The sequence below is a fragment of the Vulpes vulpes genome, chromosome 15 (genome assembly GCF_048418805.1).
Source record: "Vulpes vulpes isolate BD-2025 chromosome 15, VulVul3, whole genome shotgun sequence".
Taxonomy (NCBI): domain Eukaryota; kingdom Metazoa; phylum Chordata; class Mammalia; order Carnivora; family Canidae; genus Vulpes; species Vulpes vulpes.
Window position 1 is genome coordinate 86,069,329 of NC_132794.1, and position 21,826 is coordinate 86,091,154.

At 36.2% G+C, this 21,826-nt stretch overlaps 1 protein-coding gene across 2 annotated transcripts in view; it reads left to right on the forward strand.

The window, feature by feature from the left end:
* The window catches only part of HELLS (helicase, lymphoid specific), a 44,406-nt gene extending 22,846 nt beyond the window's left edge, over positions 1-21,560 (forward strand). For both annotated transcript variants that reach the window (XM_025990997.2, XM_025990987.2), the window contains exons 10-22: positions 386-529; positions 3,751-3,947; positions 4,150-4,246; positions 5,802-5,963; positions 7,265-7,404; positions 7,487-7,625; positions 8,826-8,909; positions 8,995-9,114; positions 11,209-11,325; positions 11,864-12,023; positions 14,133-14,229; positions 14,310-14,386; positions 20,987-21,560. In XM_025990997.2, the coding sequence (XP_025846782.1) occupies positions 386-529; positions 3,751-3,947; positions 4,150-4,246; positions 5,802-5,963; positions 7,265-7,404; positions 7,487-7,625; positions 8,826-8,909; positions 8,995-9,114; positions 11,209-11,325; positions 11,864-12,023; positions 14,133-14,229; positions 14,310-14,386; positions 20,987-21,081 (1,629 nt within the window). In that variant the 3' untranslated portion in view covers positions 21,082-21,560. The remainder of the gene's footprint in view (positions 1-385; positions 530-3,750; positions 3,948-4,149; positions 4,247-5,801; positions 5,964-7,264; positions 7,405-7,486; positions 7,626-8,825; positions 8,910-8,994; positions 9,115-11,208; positions 11,326-11,863; positions 12,024-14,132; positions 14,230-14,309; positions 14,387-20,986) is intronic.
* Positions 21,561-21,826: the final 266 nt, after the last annotated feature.

Genomic DNA, 21,826 nt, shown 5'->3' on the forward strand with positions numbered 1-21,826 from the left:
TCCACATTATGTGTATATGGAAGAATAGGTATTAGTAATCTCAAATATTTGCCAAATATATCCCTGGATCATTTTCAGTGCATTGGATAATTTCATTCACTTAAGACTGAACTTAAAGAGAAATTATTTCTCTTTCTATGGTGTTTTCCTTCCATTTATACGTATCATCTTAGCCATATCCTTGCCTTAAACCTGATTTGTTTTTATGGCTTGTTTTCTCTTACAGTAGTAGAATATTAAAGGGAATTGACTCATTTTGCTATAGACAGAGCTAAGATTAAATTATCTTTTTTTTTTCTCCTAAATGATTAATTGTGTATTTTCCAAATTGTTGATATTTGCATTTTGTTCTAAAGTTTGTATAAATCAATATAAAATCTTTTAGATTCCTACTATGTTGTATCATGGGACCCAGCAGGAACGTCGAAAATTGGTAAAGAATATTCACAAGCGAAAAGGGACACTGCAGATTCATCCTGTGGTAATTACTTCGTTTGAAATAGCCATGAGAGACCGAAATGCATTACAGGTACGATTGGTTTCTATTAAACTCTTAGTAATCCATAAACCACATTTTTCTTAGTTCATAGCACTTTGTTACCATCCAGTAAGCATTTGTGTAATTTTTTTTTTCTGATGAAAGCAATAGATTGTGTTCTGCAGATTCTTCTAGAAACCATAAGTTTATATTAATAGATTGAGGAGAAGATTGTAGTCTCTAACAAGAATTTAAAAAGTTGATGGCACTTGACCTATAGCTATAATATCAGCTAGGCATAAATCTAATCTGAGTATGTTACAGATATATCTGACTTATGTTTTAAGTATATAGAACTTGTCCATTTAATTTTAAGTAAGAATAGAATATATGAAGACAAATTATTTTTACACTACTTCTGGATATATGGCATACCTGTTTTTTGTGTGTGCCATAGCTACTTATTTATCAGTGCCCACATTACAAAATAGTTGGAAAGTTAACCTTTGCTCATTGCCTCTCTGTTGTTTTTTTTTTTTTTTTCCCTGTTCATTTTTTGATATTTGCACTTTTCTATTACTGCTCCACCTATATCACATATAGGTTCTTTACTAATTTCTTTTTCCTTCCTCTGGTTGGTATATCAAATTTTACTTGTGTGCTAGTGGAAATTTGGAATATGAATTGCAATTATGTTATTTCATATTAAAAGCAGTATACATTGCGTGTAGGAAAAAGCATACAGACTTCAAAGCAATTCTGAGAATGCTGCTGCTGTATTAAGTATTTTTATTAGTATATAGATATAATCGATACATTGTATCTTGAAACTTCAGTTTTCTACTAAATAATATAACATGAAGATATAATTATTTTGACCTCCCTACCCCACCCATATTGGAACAGATAAACTTTCTTATCAATTCCATTTGCTAGTGGCTAGAATTTTTGTAATTCTCCCTTTCACTGAACTTAGGATATCATTTTTTTTAGATGTTATTTATTTATTTATTTGACAGATATGAGAGAGCCTGAGAGCACAAGGAATGGCAGAGGTAGAGGGATAAGCAGACTTCCCCCTTAGCAGGGAACCTGATGTGGGGCTTAATCCCAGGACCCTGTGATCATGACCTGAGCCAAAGGCAGATACTTAACTGGCTGAGCCACCCATGTGCCCCTTAGGATATCATTTTAAGGATCTTCATTTTCAGGGTGCAGGGCTCCTATTTATTGCTGAGTGGCAACAGAAATATCTGTTAATAAATCATTTTTCAGAACCCTCACTGTTTCTGTTGCATTGGGTTTTTCTCTTTGCATTCGTATATTCATTTATATTTGTTTCGCTTTTTTATGGAGATGTGTTATAGTGAGAGGTTTATTCAGGTTATTTGGTATTACCAGCAAAAGAAATCTCAAGTTGTTTTTCTTTTTAAAAAGTCAGTATTGGGGCAGCCCCGGTTGCACAGCGCTTTAGCGCTGCCTGCAGCTTGGGGTGTGATCCTGGAGACCCGGGAGCAGGTCCCACATCGGACTCCCTGCATGGAGCCTGCTTCTCCCTCTGCCTGTGTCTCTGCCTCTCTGCCTGCCTCTCTCTCTCTCTGCCTCTGAATAAATAAAAAATAAAAGAACACAAGAAAGAAGTGTTGACGAGTATGTTTTCTACATACTTGTTAAAAAAATAAAAAATTAAAAGTCAGTATTATGTTAAAAAAAAAAGCTGTTTTGTTCTGCTTATAGCAAACATTTATACGAAATTACTACATTTATAATGTAATAAAGTGAAATGCAAAAAATGCCTCATTTCATACTCTTCCCCCAATTTGCCAATCCTATTCTCCGAGGATACCTACTTGGAGATGAACTTTATGCTTGCCTGATCAAGATAAAAGAGAAAGTACAGATAATAAAAATAAGATTTTTTTGTCATTTTTGCTTTTTCTACAGGGTTTTTTTTTTTCTCCTTTGATATTATAAAGCTCTGAATAAGATTGTGGTTTTGTTGTTTTTACTTTTTTTTTTTTTTACCAGGTTTTGAAAAAAGAAATTAAAATAATTTTGGGCCGCCCAGGTGACTTAGCAGTTTAGCGCTGCCTTCAGCCCAGGGCCTGATTCTGGAGACCCAGGATTGAGTCCCGTGTTGGGCTCCCTGCATGGAGTCTGCTTCTCCCTCTGCCTGTGTTTCTGCCTTTCTCTCTCTCTCTCTCTCTCTCTCTCTCTCTGTCATGATAAATAAATAAAATCTTTTTAAAAAATTAAAATAATTTTTATGATATCTTAATGAAAATAGATGGGTGGCTTTCTGTGAGGATAGAAATTACTAAAACTGCCTCCAGATAAAAGGGAAATGCTAAACAAACCCAATAGTTATGTAAGAAATGGAGAACACCTTGAAAGTGTCAATTTCAGATGTAGGCCTCAAGAATGAAAATTCTCTTAATTTTTCAGAACATGTGGAACATTCTATAAATATATAAAAGTTTTTAGTTCTTTTTTAGGAATTTAGTATAACACTAATTAAAACCTGACAAAGCATTACACAGGGGAAACTCAGACTGCTGGTTTTGTTTTTTGTTTCATTGTTTTTAAGATCTATTTATTTTCTGAGAGAGAATGAGAAAGAGCACAAGTGGGAGGGATAGAGTAAGAAGGAAAAAGAATCCCAAACAGACTCCACACTTGAGTGCAAAAGTCAATGCATGGCTCAGTCTCATGACCCTGAGATCACAATCTAAACCAATATCAAATTGGACACTTAACAGACTGCACTCCCGAGGCCAACTGAAGACTTGACCTCTTTGACTAAAAAATGTGAATTAAAACATTTTTAATAAATAAAAGTGAAATAAATAATCTAAAAGTAGATGGATATTAATTAGACATAGCCAACTGAGGTCTTTTTTTTTTTTTTTTTTTTAAGATTTTATTTATTTATTCATGAGAGATGCAAAGGGAGAAGCAGGCTCCACGCAGGGAGCCCAATATGAGACTCGATCCCGGGACTCCAGGATCGCGCCTCGGGCCAAAGGCAGGCGTTAAACCACTAAGCCACCCAGGGATCTCCTGAGGTCTATTTTAGAAACACAGGTATACATCAGTTTTAGGGAATTTATTTATCCTTTTAATAGATCAGAGGAAAATAAGATCATCTCAGTAGATACAGAAATGCCATTTGATAAAGTTAAACATCCATCCCTGGTTTTATTTTTAGAATTGTTTTTAGGAAAAATTGTGAGATCATCATTTTAAAGTTTTTCCCTAAATTCCTTTTCTAGCACTGCTATTGGAAATACTTAATAGTAGATGAAGGACACAGGATTAAAAACATGAAATGCCGTCTAATCAGGGAGTTAAAACGATTCAATGCAGATAACAAGCTTCTTTTGACTGGTACTCCCTTGCAAAACAATTTGTCAGAACTTTGGTCATTGCTAAACTTTTTGTTGCCAGATGTATTTGATGACTTGAAAAGGTAGGTAAGCCAATTATTTAACTATCTTCTATACCTCTTTCTAACCTACTCAAACCTGTGCTCTTAGTTAGAATTAACTCCTTTCTTCTAGGTAGTTGGATTAAAATGATAGCTTTTTGGCAAGTTCTATTGACATCAATTATATGTCAATATAATTGATTTATGTGATAGGTTAACTTGTAATCATTTTTTTCTCTTACAGCTTTGAATCTTGGTTTGATATCACTAGTCTTTCTGAAACTGCTGAAGATATTATTGCTAAAGAAAGAGAACAGAATGTATTGCATATGCTGCACCAGGTCATGACTTTGTCTTACTCTTCTTAATGTGGACTCCTAGAATAAAAAAGGAACCCCCTAGATTAATGAACCTCTCAGATTTACTTTCTCCCTTGCTTTTCCCCTACCCCCAGAAGTCATTTTATAACAGAGCTCAAAGTGCTTTTCAAAATTTTGTCCTTTTCATGTAGATGCTTTTTATCCCTGTGGTTATTCATAGGTTTATCAGCCAAAAAATGAGTGTTTTTTACCCAGTGTTTGCCAGTAATATTTGAGTAATTCACTTCCTTGCATGATCCATATTTTTTCCCTGCAGTCTTCACCCATCCTTCTTCTTGACTTTAGACAAACATAATCCAACAAAGATCTAGTCATTTTCATATGTGAGCCTAAAAACTTCTCAATTGTGCTTTGACAGTTGTATTCAAAATCCATTATAATTTTTTTCTTTAAAGTTTACATATTCATGATAAAAATGTGAAATAGTACAAAAATGGCAAGTAAAAATAAAATCCCAAATCATACTTTCCCTACCAAATCATTTGTATTTTTTTTCCCTGATAATTGGTGTATTTGTTTCTGGGCTCCTATTTACAGATTTTTTTTTTCTTTCTTAAACTGCTAGTAATTCCTCTGTCACTGGTAAGGTCTCTCTGTGCTTGGCTCTATACCTGTGGAGTATTTAAGTACAAAGCCCTAAAATGGATTTTCTTTATGTAAGTCAGTTATCAATTTGTATTTCAAGGTAAGGTTATAAAGGATATACAATTAAAGAACTCTTGTTTCTGTGTTTATAAATGTGAAAATTACATGTCCTCACATAACAGTAAGATGAATAAAAGTAATTTTAAGCTTGAAGTTTAGAACTTCTAGTTTGTTGTATTTTGGAGCCCAACATGGGGCTTGAACTCAAGACCCTGAGATGAAGATCTGAGCTAAAATCAAAGTCGGATGCTTAAGCAGTTGAGCTACCCAGGCGCCCCTGAAGTTTAAGAACCCCTGGAAGGAAACTCTTTTCTACATCCATTTCTACATTCACACATCCATATGTGTTAGGTTTTTTGTTTGTTTGTTTTTTAAAGATTTTACTTATTCATTAGAGACTCACACACAGAGAGAGAGGCAGAGAAGCAGGCTCCATGCAGGGAACCCGTTGAAGGACCCGATCCCGGGACACCAGGATCACGCCCTGATTCGAAGGCAGGCACTCAACTGCTGAGTCACCCAGGCATCCTGGTGTGTTAGTTTTCTACTAGTCCAAAGCCTCACTTTAAATGCTGTGGGCTGTAACTTTAATCCTAAGAGGCATTAATGTCATCTTTCTGCTTTCTCAAATATTCAAGATATATTAGAGTTTCTGAAAAATTGGTAAATTTTGAAATGTTTTGGATAAAAACTATGAGTTTGTCATGTGGTCTGGTCTGAAGAAATTTCAAGAAGATATTTTATCTCTCCTTTCAAAACTTAATAGCATTTATAAAGGAAAAAAGAGGACAAAGAGGTATGTGGAGAGAGTATTCCTTGAAAGTATAAGAATGCTTAACATTCACATGTTTTATTTATGTTTAAATTTTAGATTCTAACACCTTTCTTACTGAGAAGACTAAAATCTGATGTTGCTCTTGAAGTTCCTCCTAAACGAGAAGTAGTTGTTTATGCACCACTTTCAAAGAAACAAGAGATCTTTTATACAGCCATTGTGAACCGTACAATTGCAAACATGTTTGGATGCAGTGAGGTAGAGTGTAGATTTGAAATAAACTATAAATAACAGTTGGCATTGGAAATTTCATGGTTGATTTTAATCTTAGTGCTTATCACCTCTTTTTAGGACTTGTAGAGGGTAACTAGTTCTAACTAGCATATAAAGCATAAGTTGAATAACAAAAAATTGTCACCTAGTAATTCTGTGATCCTACTAAAATTCAGTTGATGGCTCATGCATTAATTGCTTTATAGTTATCTGGAATGTTTGTTAAAATTTGTTATTGTGTCCTAGATTAACCCTGATCATGGTATTTGGGGATGGACTTGGAAATATATTTGTACAAGCACATAGTATATACTAAGAGTTTTCTCAGCTAGACCAGTCTCCCCTCCACGTACATAATCCCTTTATAGGAAGTGATTGATCTCCAAAAAATTTAATAGAATACCTTATTTGAAAGAACAACCTTCTTTAGTCACCCACCATATTATAAAAGATTAAAGTGGAATATGATTATCTTATAACTAAAGTTTAGAAGACCTTTATTTTATTTTTTTAAGATTATATTTATTTATTCATGAGAGACACAGAGAGAGAGAGGCAGAGACACAAGCAGAGGGAGAAGCAGGCTCCCTGCAAGGAGCCTGACATGGGACTCGATTCCGGGTCTCCAGGATCACAACCTGGACCGAAGGCGGCGGTAAACCGCTGAGCCACTGGGGCTGCCCTAGAAGACCTGTAAATTATGTTTAAATGCCTAGATTTTTTACTGTATGCCATGAACCTATTTCTTTTCAAAACATTAGTGGCTCTATACATTTCTGTTTTGTACAACTATTAAATTATCTTCCCCAATTTTTATTATAATTAAAGGGAGGATATGTCTTTTTAGCTACTAGAACTTTATAATCGTTACTTAATATGAGGAATTTCATTGCAGTGTTAAAGCCAAAGAAATACTCTCTAACGCAAATATGTGGAGTCCCTTAATTTAGCCCTAAGTTATTAAATTTCTTTATATAAGTTCAAAACAGTTACATCATCCTTAATTTTTTCCGTGGATATATGAAAGCATTTACTCTTAATTCTCTGATACTGTCGTAAGCATTAAAATAATTCGACTTCACATGACATTTGCAGTTGGCCAAAATTTATAGATCCTTGATTTTGTGCCTTTGGAAATCACTAAACTTGATGATGAAAGACCATTATTTTTTTCCTTATGCCTAAAAACATTTGCACATTAAAGAAATTACAACCCGCTTTGTATATGTTTAGAATTTAAGGGTATAGCTTCTTAAACATACATTCCTTTTTAAATTCACTTTTAGAAAGAAACTGTTGAGCTAAGTCCCACTGGACGACCAAGACGGCGAGCCAGAAAGTCAATAAATTACAGCAAAATAGATGATTTCCCTAATGAATTGGAAAAATTGATCAGTCAAATGCAGCCAGAAGTAGACCGAGAAAGGTGTGAGTTTAAAATAAATTTAAGTATTCTTTAAACTGATCCTTTTTGTCTTTCTCACATTCATGGATTATGTTTTTGGTAGAGCTGTTGTGGAAACAAATATCCCTGTGGAATCTGAAGTTAATCTGAAACTGCAGAATATAATGATGCTCCTTCGTAAGTGTTGTAATCATCCATATTTGATTGAATACCCTATAGACCCAGTCACACAGGAGTTTAAGGTGAATACCATTTAATAGTGTACTGTTCTGATTTCTGTAATTCATTCTTCGTCTCTCTCTTTACCACCTCCCTTTCTCCCTCACCTCAAATAAATTAATAAATCTTTAAAAAAAGAATAAACTTCGACATCTGTGCAGTAAGTTTAAACTTACAGTTCTCCTATTATAAAATAGCCTTTCAGGGGCACCTGGGTGGCTCAGTTGGTGAGGCATCTGCCTTTGGCTCATGTCCTGATCATGGCATCCTGGGATTGAGCCCAGTGCCAGGCTCTCTGCTTAGTGAGGAGTCTTCCTCTTCTCTCTCTGCTCTTCTGCCCCCACTCATGTTCTCTCTCTCTCAAATAAATAAATAAAATCTTTTTATTTTTTAGATTTTATTTATTTATTCATGAGAGACAGAGGCAGAGGGAGAAGCACACTCCCTATGAGGAGCCTGATGTGGGACTTGATCCTAGGACCCTGGGATCACGACCTGAGTGAAGGCAGACATTCCACCACTGAGCCACCCACGTGGCCCAAATAAAATTTTTTTTAAAAAATAAAGCATTTGGGAGAGGAGCGGGGAGGATAAATCAAGGGGGGACTTAATTTAATTGATTTCCATTTTTGTGAAGTCATTTATTTTTTTGAGAGAGTATGTGTGTGTAAACAGGAGAGGGGCAGAGGGAGAGAGAATCTTAAGCTGCCTCCATGCTCAGTGTGGAGCCCCATTTGGGGCTTGATCTCATGATTCTGAGATCATGACCTGAACTGAAATCAAGAGTTGGGTGCTTAACCGATTGAGCTATCCAGGTGCCCTCAATTTTAAATTCTAGAGTGTATCTTTCCTTGAGAAAGAACTATCTTCTGATTTAAAAAGATCAAATAATAAGGTCAATTTTTCTTTAAGATTTTATTTATTCATGAAACACAGAGAGAGAAGCAGAGACACAGGCAAAGGGAGAAGCAGGCTCCATGCAGGAAGCCTGATGCGTGGGACTCGATCCTAGAACCCTGGGATCACACCCTGAGTCAAAGGCAGACGCTAAACAGCTGAGCCACCCAGGCAGGCGTCCCTCAATTTTTTTTTTTTTTTATTTAAAGTTTAATGGGGACTTGTCATTGAAAATGAACTATTTTACCTGGATTTTATTTTGATAAAAGACAGATTACTAGTAATTATTGTGACTGATTTTTCTGTTCTTTGCCTGCTTTTTTAAGATTGATGAAGAATTGGTAACAAATTCTGGGAAATTCTTAATTTTGGATCGAATGCTGCCAGAACTAAAAGCCAGAGGTCACAAGGTGATACTTTTGATTGGATTTTCAGTTGCTTAATTACCTCTTATTAATTGATACAGATACATAAATTGATATATTTAAATTTCAGGTGCTGCTTTTTTCACAAATGACAAGAATGTTGGACATTTTGATGGATTATTGCCACTTCAGAAATTTCAACTTTAGCAGGCTTGATGGATCCATGTCTTATTCAGAGAGAGAAAAAAATGTAAGAGTGTTTACATCATACGTACCAAATTCTCTTTTGTAACTGTCTTGATTTCTAATGTAATGTTCAGAGTAGACCCTCAAATTGGTAGACTAAACACCTTGTAGCAGGGTCAAAAATATAAGCATTTTTATTTAGTAATCCTTAATGTTTCTTAAATTATGTATATTTTCTGGTCCAACTTGACTTAATTTCCTACTTCACTACCACTGTAACTGTAAGGATATTGAGATAACCGGATCTTTTTTTCTCCTGAGTTTGGCTCTTCCCTCTACTCCAACATTTCACTAGAAATTTAAATTCTATAGCAGTTGAAGAATTTTACAGGAACCAACTGTAAATCCACCGAGAACCTGCTGTTAGCTTATCCTATTCCTTTTTTGTCACATACATGTGATCAAGAATCAGTCCATTTCTGTATCTACTTAACATTTTATCTTTTGGGGGATATTTCAAAATAAATTACAGATGATACTTCTATTTCAGCATATTTTTTCTTTTGGGGTAAATTTTACATATCCTGAGGTGAATAAAGGAAAGTGTTTATTATCTGAGTTTTAATGAATGTATATATGTGTGACCCAAACTCCTATCAAGGTACAACAACTTAACATCAGCTCAGAAAGTTCTCTCAGGCAACCTACCTGCCTACCCCATCTCCTGGGAAACCACTTGGGGTTTTTGTTGTTGTTCGGTCCTTATTTCTTAAGAAAAGATGACCTAGGCTTTAAAAAAAAAAATAGTTTTATTAAATATTCTTCCTTAAACTTCCCTTGTGATGTGGGAGTTTTCTTTTTTAACAAAAATATCTATTTATTTATTTGTTTGTTTGTTTGTTTATATTCATGAGAGACCCAAAGAGGCAGAGACACAGGCAGAGGGAGAAGCAGGTCCCATGCAAGGAGCCCGATGTGGGACTCAATCCTGGGTCTCCAGGATCATGCCCTGGGGCCTAAGGCGGCGTCAAACCACCAAGCCACCCGGGCTGCCCCTTCCCCCCCTTTTTAAGAATTTATTTATTTATTTATTAGAGTGAAAGAGAACATAAGCAGGGGGAGCCGAAGAGGGGAGCCAGATGTGAGGCTCCACCCCAGGGTCAGAGATCATGACCTGAGCCTCCAGTAGACACTTGACCAACTAAGCCACGCGAGTGCCCCAACAAAAATGTCCTTAATAAAAGAGGGGCTTGGAAAACAAATGAAATTAACCTAAGCAAAAGATGTTTATAAGCTAATTATTTGCTAGATCTGAATGATTGATTCAGTCTCCAGTGGATACACCTTTTAATTGTCGTAACAAAATAATTTTCCTCTTTGGTTCTTTTGGTTAGCGTTAGTTCTGTTTTTATTTCTAATGCTCATTGCTATGATTTATTAGAGTGAAAGGATACAGGTTAAAATCCGCAAAAAGGGGCAGCTTGGGTGGCTCAATGGTTTAGCGCCACCTTCAGCCTAGGATGTGGTTCTGGAGTCCTGGGATCAAGTCCAACATTGGGCTCCCTGCACAGAGCCTGCTTCTCCCTCTGCCTGTGTCTCTGCCTCTCTGTCTTTCATGAATAAATAAATAAAAAATCTTTAAAAGAAATCAGCAAAAAAGTCGACTCACATAGGGTGAAGTCTAGGAGAAACTAGATGTGAGTTTTCAGTGAGGTCACATAGGCAGCATTTAATTCTCCCAGCAGCAGTTTGTAACTGCACATGTGAAGTAAGCCAGAGAAGCTCATTGAGCCTTGGTGTGCAGGGTTTCCATTGAAGGTTAGTCACATAGGCATTATGTATCTGTGTGACTGGCCTGAGTTACCCAGTCTCAAGGCCCTCTAAAGATCAAATTGATTAGAGTGCTTCCCCGGTTTACTGTCTCAACCTGGGCAGTAGGTATGCTTAGCGATTTTTTTTTTTTCCCCCATGGGAGGGGAGTCTGATAACTTTCTTTTTTTTTTTTCAGCAAATTGGTCTTTTTCAACTTTCATGACTTCTGGGTTTTTCAGTATTTATTTACTCCATATTGAAAGTGCTGTAGATACTGAAGAATTCATACTTAGTTTGAAGAATGCTGGTTATTCTTTACTTTTTTTTTTTTTTTCCCTGCTTTTAGATGCACAGCTTCAACACAGATCCAGATGTATTTATCTTCTTAGTGAGTACACGAGCTGGTGGCCTGGGCATTAATTTGACTGCAGCAGATACAGTTATCATTTATGATAGTGATTGGGTAAGTTGGAAGTATGGCAATATACTGTTATATTTCCATTCTGAACTTTTTATCTTTCAATGTGCATTTTGCAGTTTTATCTATTATCTTTCATTGTATGCTTTGCAGTTTTATCTGTTTTGAAAGGGTATCCCATCTTAAGACAAAAATCATTACCAAGTGCCCTGTATGTAAAGACTTGAACATATTTTATCATTGGAACCATTCTAGGAATCTAAAATGAGTTAGGAGACTTTAAAAGATTCGATTGGATCATGCATTTGACTTTACCCATTTAGTAGGAGTTTAAATAACTTCAATGTTAAACTGTTAAATATTGGGACCCCTGGGTGGCTCAGCGGTTGAACATCTGCCTTTGACTCAGGGCATGCTTCTGGAGTCCCAGGATCGAGTGCCGCATCAGGCTCCCTGCATGGAGACTGCTTCTCCCTCTTTGTAGGTCTCTGCCTCTCATGAATAAATAAATAAAATCTTTAAAATAATAATAAATAAACTGTTAAATATTATTAAATATTATTTTTTTCTCTATCACTTTAAGAATCCTCAGTCGGATCTTCAGGCCCAGGATAGATGTCATAGAATTGGTCAGACAAAGCCAGTTGTTGTATATCGTCTTGTCACAGCAAATACTATCGATCAGAAAATTGTGGAAAGAGCAGCTGCTAAAAGAAAACTGGAAAAGTTGATCATCCACAAAAGTAAATAATACTTTGTAGTACTTTGCTTATTTCAGTTGTCTGTTGTATATTGTGAGATTTCATTACTGTTATTTTCTTGTAATAGAAATTGGCACAATTTAGTGTAGGATTTAAAGAGTTAATGAAGAGGTCGCTCAGTTAGGTCAGCATCTGACTCTCGATCTCAGCTCAGGTCTTGATCTTAGGGTCATGAGTTAAAGTCCCATATTTGGCTCCATGCTGAGCCTGAAGTCTACTTAAAAAAATAAATAGTGGGGAATTTACAGCTGTAAAGACCTATACTAGGTTTGTAATACTATAAACAGAAATGAAGAAAAAACTAATGGTAGTATCTAGGTAAGGAGCAGAGGGGGCAGAGAAAACTCCAGGACACTTTCAAAGTGCTATATCTTAACCTCTGTCCTGGGGATTTGGCATGATGTTAATGCTTATTTTTGGTAAGAGACTACCTGCCAAAAGACTTTATGAAGACTTCAAGCCATTTCTTACAAGTCCAGTATATTAAATACTAAAAATACATTGAAGTAGCGCTATTAAAAAATGTATTTACTTGGTTGAACTCACTTTTTCAAAAAATATTTGGCTCTAGAACATTCTTTTCATCATTTTAAACCTAGTATTTTTAAAATGGTGTGTTTTTGTTTTTGAAGATGGGGAGAGAGGGTTGCGGGGATAGACAGGGAGGAAGAGAGAAAATCTCAAGCAGGCTCCATGCCCAGCATGGACCCCACCCAGTGCAAGCCTTAATCTCACAACCCTGAGATCATGACCTGGGCTGAAATCAAGAGGAATACTTAACCAATGGAGTCACCCAGGCACAAATACAGTGTTTATAAACTAGAAAAGATTCTGAGAAGTAGGGGAAGTAAGGCATTGGTGTTTTATATTTTATTCCCTAAGATTCTTTAGAAAAATTCTACCTTTATTTGTGTAATATAAAATTCTATTTGGAGAAATTGGCTCTATGGCTACCTTAAAAAAAGTTGAAAACATCTATAAGTTGTGAAGCCTAGAGAAATAGGAACATGATACTGTTGAAAATCACTATCAGTTTGTTTTCTACTACTTTTCTACCTGCTTTCTACTTACAAGACCAGTGCTCTAACCCCTGAGCTATGGAGCCGACCACTGCTTTCTACTTAAATACTTTGTCTCACATATATGACTGAAGGAAATGTGGGTTAGCTTTTAGAAATCTTCAATTTAACTTGACTGAACATTCAGATTGTACTTGGAATTTACACTGGAGGAAAAAAGAACTTTTCTAATAAGATTTTGTGCAAATTAAAATTTTTTCACCTGTGTTTATTTAGAAATTTTAGTGATGAAATAAATTTTCTTTATGGAGTATAATTTAAATTCAGTAAAATGTATGTCTAGTTTTCTTTTCCCAATTCCGTTTTCAGCATTTTGAAAAATTTATATCAAAAAACAATTTGAAAGGAATTTTTTAAGTACTGACTTTGTTGAGGTAATATACATACAGTAAAATACTGATGGTAGTGTACAGATTGATGGATTTTGACAAATGTATACACTTGTAACTATCCTCCAGATCAAGGTAACAAAGCTCTGGTTCATCCAAAAGCATTTCCTTGTGCATCATTTTCCATGTTCACTTGTCTCTCAGTAAAAGGCAATCACTGTTTCAGTTTCTGCCACAGAGAGTTTTCCTAATCTCATATGTGAATTCATTTGTAGGTATGGAGCTACTTTTGTTCATAATATTTTAAGATTTGTTGATGTTGTGTGTATTAAAAGTTAATAGTTTATCCATTCTTTATTAATGTTTAAATTGTTTTCTAGATTTTGTTTTTTATGAGTAAGGTGCTCTTGTTTGCTCAAGTGTTTGTGGACATATGCCTTTGTTCTTGGTCTTTGAATGAGTATATGTTTACCTATAGGAAATTGCTAAACTTTTCCCCAAGTGGGCATACCATTTTATACTTCTACCAGCAGAGTATGAGAGTTGTGGTTGCTTTTCTTCCTTATTAACATTTGACTTTGCTTGTTGTTTTTAACATAAGCCATTCTTTACTGGTTTGTAATGTATATTTTGGCTTTAAAAGTAATTTTCAGTGTTTTCAATTTCTTGACAATTTTTTCTAGATCATTTCAAAGGTGGTCAGTCTGGATTAAATCAATCTAAGAATTTCTTAGACCCTAAGGAATTAATGGAATTATTAAAATCTAGAGATTATGAAAGGTAAGCTTTTTTTTAACTTGAGAAAAATGTAATTCAGTTTTGATTTATCATAAGGACTTGAATATTTTGTTTCCTTACAGGGAAGTAAAGGGATCAAGAGAGAAGGTCATTAGTGATAAAGATCTGGAGTTGTTGCTAGATCGAAGTGATCTCATTGGCAAGTATCATGCTTTTATTTTCTTTAACAGAAACTGAAACAGACATGTAAGAAGAGAGAATAGTAATACTATATACTCTTATGTAATTCATTTAGCCACTAGTCCATATTTTTTTTCATTGTGAAAATTTTGTCAGAATCTTTAAATTATGAGATTTTACTCTTTCACTCAGGCATCTTTTACTGAGAACATGTCTTTAAACATGGTCACTATGTCGTAATTACGTTATTACATTTAAGAAAACTGACACTAAACCTTTGATATCATCTACCGAGGCCATGTCAAGATTTCCCCAGTGGTCTCAAATCTTTAAATTCAGGATCCAGATTTCACTGTTGACTCTCTTTTCTTCCGTAACACCTTCCTCACTTTTACCATGTCATTGACAAAAACTGAATTGTTTGTTTTATATAATGACCTACATTCTGGAATTGGCTGGGGTTTTTTTGTTTGTTTGTTTACCCCTTTTGTATTGTTCTTTGATTTGTTCCTCAGTCTACTTATTTTCTGAAAAGTGGTAATAGCTATGTACATAGCTGTACAGGCTTAGATTCAGGTTCCATTTCTTAGGAATACTTTGTTCTTTCTCTCTTTGAGAAAAGCACTTGTTAGCATTTATTTGTTTATTTAGATTTTATTTATTTTTTCATGAGAGACAGAGAGAGAGAGAGAGAGAGGCAGAGACCCAGGCAGAGGGGAAGCAGGCTCCATGCAGGGAGCCCGACGTGGGACTCGATTCCGGGTCTCCAGGATCACACTGCCGGGCTGCAGGTGGCGCTAAACCGCTGCGCCACAGGGGCTGCCCACTTGTTAGAGTTTAATGAGTCTCCTTCCATTTTGCTTCAAGCTACCAGGACATCCCCCACCACTACCACCACTATTAATCTTCTCAGCTCTTCTGCTAAAGAATTTAACCTTCTGTGATGACAGGCTGATTTGGGAGCTTTCCCTTCTGCAGAACTTTGTGACTTGATTGCATTTTGTTAGTGGTAGAATCAGTTTCAGTCTTGTTTTTCCTGCATTTATTTGCCAGTGTCTGCTAATAAAGGTTGGCAGATGTGCAGAAGCTCTGACTCCTCTTTAAGGGGTAATGCACCATACCAGCTTTCCCAAAGTAACCTGGGTGATGTTTGTTGAAGTTGATCCTGCGTTGATGCTACCAGCATTACCCTGGCCTTCTGGGTGCTGTTGGTACTTGTCATTTTGGTTGTGGTTCACATCCTGACATTTCCAGGTCTTCCATAGTCTGGATGCTATTTTATTTTATTTTATTTTTTAAGATTTTATTTATTTATTCGTGAGAGAGAGAGAGAGAGGCAGAGACACAGGCAGAGAGAGAGGCAGGCTCCATGCCGGGAGCCTGATGGGGGACTTGATCCCGGGTCTCCAGGACCACACCCTGGGCCGAAGGCAAGCACTAAACCGCAGAGCCACCTAGGGATCCCCATGGATGCTATTTTAGCAGCCAAGACAAAGGAGCTGTTGTCGTAGTTTAAATCCTCCCAAGAGGCACATATATCTGAGTTTCTCCTTTTTAGTGAGCTAAGATTAGCCAGCTGATTCGGGCTGATCTTATTATAAAGTTCTATGTTCTATTTAACCTGATGGTTTTAGTAACCACTAATGATGATTTTTTTAGAACCATTATTTCCTTAAGGATTGCAAAATGGTGACTTTCTTGTTTTGTTACTCCTTTATTAGCTAGAATTATATTAAGAATTTTTCCCTATCAACTCTTTGGTTACTCTGTACAGGATAAATTGTTTCTTTTATTTATCAATCTTTAGAATAATGAGTTGATGCCTACAATGGTAACCATAAATTATCTTGAAAACAAATATACTAAATATTTTGAACTCATCATTTCCTAGTTTATAACAGTACTAATATCTATGCTCTCAATTGTGTGTATCTATAGAGTAGAAATACTAAATAATGGTGTACTGCTGTGTATCTTTTCCGAACCCTAGTTCAACACTGTTATGGTGGTAGCTTGGTATTGATGATGGTAGGGATATTTAATTCCATGGAGATAGGAAAAAAAACTACAAATCAGGGCCTTTTGGTGGGCAGGGCATCAGGGAAGTGGATTATTAAACATTTCTGAGCACATTACTGAGTTTAGTTTCATGGTGTCTTCAACTTCGTTTCAAATACCTCTTCTTTTTATATATTCTAGATGTAAATCCTTTATCCAATACGTGTTTTTTTGTTTTGTTTTTTTCCCCCTAAATTCTGCACCCAGTGTAGTTCTCAAACCTATGACCCTGAGATCAAGAGTCACGTGCTCTACCTACTGAGCCAGCCAGGCACCCCTTGTCTTGCACTTTTCTTAATTAGTGTCTTTTGAAGGTCAAAAATGTTTAATTTTGATAAAGTCTAGTTGATCTTTTTTTGTTACTACTCAGGATTTTGATGTCATGTGTAAGTAATCTTTGCCTGGTGAAGGTCATGGTGTTTTCTTTGAAGAATTACAGTTTTAGTTCTTGGATTTGAGTTAATGTTTCTGTAGAGTATGAGGTAAAAGTTTAAATTTCTTGTGCATGTTGCACCATTTGTTGAAAAGACTATTCTTTCCCTATCGAATTGCCTTGACACTGTTATTATAAGTCAATTGATCATAAATCTTCAGGTTTATTTCTGTACTCTCAATTCTGGCCCCTTCATCTATCTGTTTGTCAGTCCTATGCCACTAGCACACTGTCTTGATTATAGCTTTGTGGTCAATATTGAAACTGAAGAGTGAATCCAATTTTGTTGTTTTTCAAAATAAGTTTTAGCTATTTTGAATTCTTTGCATGTTTACTTTAGTTTTCAAATATTCATGAAAAAATAAGAGAAAGATGAGTCCTATGGCCAAATCTTAAATATATTATCAAATAAAAATCAGCCATATAGGGGTGCCTAGCTGGCTTAGTCTGTGAAGTCTGCAACTCTTGATCTTGGGGTGTAGGTTCAAACCCTGCATTAGGTATAGAGATTATACAAAAATTTAAATCTTTCACCTCCATTTTTCTTAAATTAGATATGGAGAATAATGGGCAGCCTGGGTGGCTCAGCGGTTTAGCGCTGCCTTCAGCCCAGGGCGTGATCCTGGAGACCCGGGATCTAGTTCCACATCAGGCTCCCTGCATGGGGCCTGCTTCTTCCTCTGCCTGTGTCTTTGTGCCTCTCTCTCTCTCTCACATGAATAAATAAATAAATATCTTTTTAAAAAAAGATAGGGAGAAGAATGTTGTTAATCTGGTAAAATGCATTCATCCAGTAAATTCCTAAAATCAAGAGCAATCAAGGATAACAGCTCTCATTCCCACTGTACAGTACACAACATTGTATAATTTACAAGGAAGTCCTAACTAATGGTATAAAATAAAATAGGTAGGGGAGTAGTAATTGGTTTTAGTGTAGTATTTGCAGATAATATAATCATCTCCATAGAAAGTTAGGGAATTTAGATATTTTTAAAATAGAAGTTGAGAAGGTTGCTAATAATTATTAGTATGTGTATCAGCAATAATTATTTTGAAAATCAGATGTTTCAGGGGCACCTGGGTGGCTCAGTGGTTGAGTGTCTGCCTTTGGCTCAGGTTGTGGTCCTGGAGTCCTAGATCAAGCCCTGCTTCAGGCTTCGCATGAGGAGCCTGCTTTTCCCTCTGCCTATGTCTCTGCCTCTTTCTGTGTGTGTCTAATTGATTGATTGATAGAATATTTTAAAAAAAAAAAAAAAAGGAAAGGAAAGAAAATAAAATGATTCCAATAGCTTCTTTAAGACCATTATGGGCAAAATTATGAAGCCTAGAAGGACAGAATAAATGTACATGATTTAACTATATTCATGGAGGTGAATTATGAATATAGGTAAATATGTACATGTTAAAGGATAAGTCATTCTTCCCTAACTTAATAGTCTTTATATGATTTTCTAATTAAAACCCCAATAGGGGATCTCTGGGTGGCTCAGCAGTTTGGCACCTGCCTTTGGCCCAGGGCATGGTCCTGGGGTCCCGGGATCGAGTCCCGTGTCGGGCTCCTTGCATTGGAGCCTGCTTCTCCCTCTGCCTGTGTCTCTGCCTGCCCTCTCTCTCTCTCTCTCTCTCTCTCTCTCTCTCTCTCTCTCTCTCTGTGTGTGTGTGTGTCTCTAATGAATAAATAAATAAAATCTTAAAAAAAAAATAAAGCCCCAATATGTCTCTTTAAAGAACTATGACAGGCAGTTTTCAAAATTTATATGGAAGATTAGTAAAGGCCAAAGAGCCAGGACAATTTTGAAGAACAACAAAATATTCCATACCATGTATTAAGAAAAAATTTAAAATATATATATAAATTTTTTTAAAGATTTTATTTATTCATGAGAGAGAGAGAGAGAGGCAGAGACACAGGCAGAGGGAGAAGCAGGCTCCTATATAAAATCTTTAAAAAAAAAAATACAAAAGGACACCTGGGTGGCTCAGTGGTTGAGCATCTGCCTTTGGCTCAGGACATGATCCCAGAGTTCTGAGATCGAGTCCCACATCGGGCTCCCTGCATGGAGCCTGCTTCTCCCTCTGCCTGTCTCTGCCTCTCTCTGTCTCTGCCTCTAAATAAAGGCATAAATAATATAAAGGCATAATAATCAAGACCAGAAATAAATAAAGGCATAATAATCAAGACCAGAATTAGCATATGATAGGATAAGTGGACCAGTGGTTTGGTGAATCCAGAAAGTCAACCAAACTTGAATGGAAAATCAGTAAATGACAGAAATGGCAATTCAGACTAGAGAGAGGGAATTCCTATTATTCAAATGCATGATATAAGGACATTTCTTTTTCTTTTTTTCTTTTTTTTTTATGATAGTCACACACAGAGAGAGAGAGAGGCAGAGGGAGAAGCAGGCTCCATGCACCGGGAACCTGACGTGGGATTCGATCCCGGGTCTCCAGGATCGCACCCTGGGCCAAAGGCAGGCGCCAAACCGCTGCGCCACCCAGGGATCCCTATAAGGACATTTCTAATCAACATCTGAGAGACCTCATACTCAACAAATTCTACATAGATTAATCTAACTGGTCAAAACCTAAATATTAAAAGCGAAACTTTTTAAAAATAGGCATATATATATATATATATGTATGATTTTATTTTATTTTTTAAAGATTTTATTTATTCATCATGAGAGACACAGGGAGAGAGAGAGTCAGAAACACAGGTAGAGGGAGAAGCGGGCCCCACGCAGGGAGCCCAATGTGGGACTCTCGGGCCTCTAGGATCACGCCCTGGCCCAAAGGCAGGCACCAAACCTCTGAGCCACCCAGGGGATCCCCTATATGTATGATTTTAGAACAGGAAAAGAATTTTTTTTTTTTTTAAGTTTATTTTAAGATTTTATTTCTTTATTCATGAGAGGCAGAGACACAGGCAGAGGGAGAAGCAGGCTTCATGCAGGGAGCCACCCAGGCGTTTCAGGGAAAGAATTAAGGTACAAAATTAAATCAATAGATTTTATTACTTTAAAGACTTATATAAAAACAGATGATATCATAAACAGAGATTAGAGACAAACCATAGAAATATTTGCAACACATAACAGGCAGGAAGTATTTATTACATACAGATAACTAAAAGCAAGAAAAATGGACAACTTGCGCAGTTCCCAGGAAAGAAGTGGCCAGTGAACATACAAAGATATTTCAACAGCCAAAGAAATTGGAGTAATGCCATTCAAAATCAGTAGAGATTTCACTCCATAGCTATCATTCACAAAAATGTAAAAGAGTGGGATGCCTGGGTGGCTCAGTGGCTGAGTGTTTGCTTTCAGCTCAGGGCATGATCCCCCGGGGTCCTGGGATTGAGTGCCACATTGGGCTCCCCACAGGAAGTTTGCTTCTCCCTCTCTGCCTATGTCTCTGACTCTTTCTCAATGTCTCTCATGAATAAATAAATAAAATATTTGTTTAAATAAAATCTTTTTTAAAAAAATGTAAAAGACCACATATTAGCCGTGGGGGATGTGTATGGAGATAATTTTCATAGTATCTTGCCTCTCAACTTTTAAACTAACCATGATTGGGCTTTTTATTTTTTTTTAAGTATCCAAAAATGCAATTTCGAATTGGTGCTCTATACTCGTGTATCTTAAATTCAGCAGAAGTGATTTTGATTAGCAAACTGATGTTTGTTCCTTAGAGGTCAGTTCTCCTTGTAATAAGAGGAGTACACTTTCTCACTTTTGCTATGTTGACTATAAATGATTAAGGAATAAAGTGCCCCACATTTCTGTGGGTTTTTAAATTGTGGACAGACTCTTCTCATGACAACATATTGGACATCTCTTTTAAGATTCCTTTTTGGGGGATCCCTGGGTGGCGCAGCGGTTTAGCGCCTGCCTTTGGCCCAGGGCGCAATCCTGGAGATCCGGGATCGAGTCCCGCGTCGGGCTCCCGGTGCATGGAGCCTGCTTCTCCCTCTGCCTGTGTCTCTGCCTCTCTCTCTCTCACTGTGTGCATATCATAAATGAATAAAAATTAAAAAAAATAAAAGTATGTTAAAAAAAGATTCCTTTTTGGGTTCTTATGCTTTTTAAAAAATAAATATTTGTTTATATATTTTTTTCTTAGATCAAATGAATGCCTCAGGACCGATTAAAGAGAAGATGGGGATATTCAAGATACTAGAAAATTCTGAGGATTCCAGTCCTGAATGTTTGTTTTAAATTGGAGCTAAAGACTGTCTTTTTAAAGTTTAAAGTTCTTGGTTACATCTAGTGATTTACCTGTATTGGTTTTAAAATCCAGATTATCCACTTTACTATTTTGATTGTATCAGTTTACATAATGAAACTAGTTCCATTGCATAATTAATACATAGTAATTTTATGAGCCTTATTAAGAACAGAGAAGTATTCAAAGTGACTTTAGGTTTTCCGTTAATTTTTCAGGCTCAATAATACTCTTGGGTACAGGCTGATTTGTACTTAACCACTGCCAGATTTATACAGTCTTCCTGTGGAAGTTTAATGTCTTTTTCCCCCTTTTTAGCGATACAGTTCATGGGTTTGGGGTACTTCAGTTATGGAGTAGGCTTTGATGGGGGGAAAGATTGGGATTATGCTTTCTCTTGTTTAAATAAGAAATTGTTTGATTTTAGGGTCTATTTCTATAAAATACTTTACCAAATAAATGTTTGTTATAAGACCGTCTCATCAAATTATTCTTTCAGAAAAATAACAGCAAAAGTCTTGACTGGCATTGTTGACTTGATTTTATTCATTAGTACTATACACATATATAAAGATTTCATCTGGACATTGGTTAATGCAGAGCAGGCTCTCAAAAAAATTGCAGGGTCATGACAAAAGACCAGAAATTGGAAGTGGTAGTACATCATGCAAAACAAGAATAGAACAAGAAAGAAGAGACCCTGAAAATGTATGGTGAGGGGGGTAAATAGTACCCGAG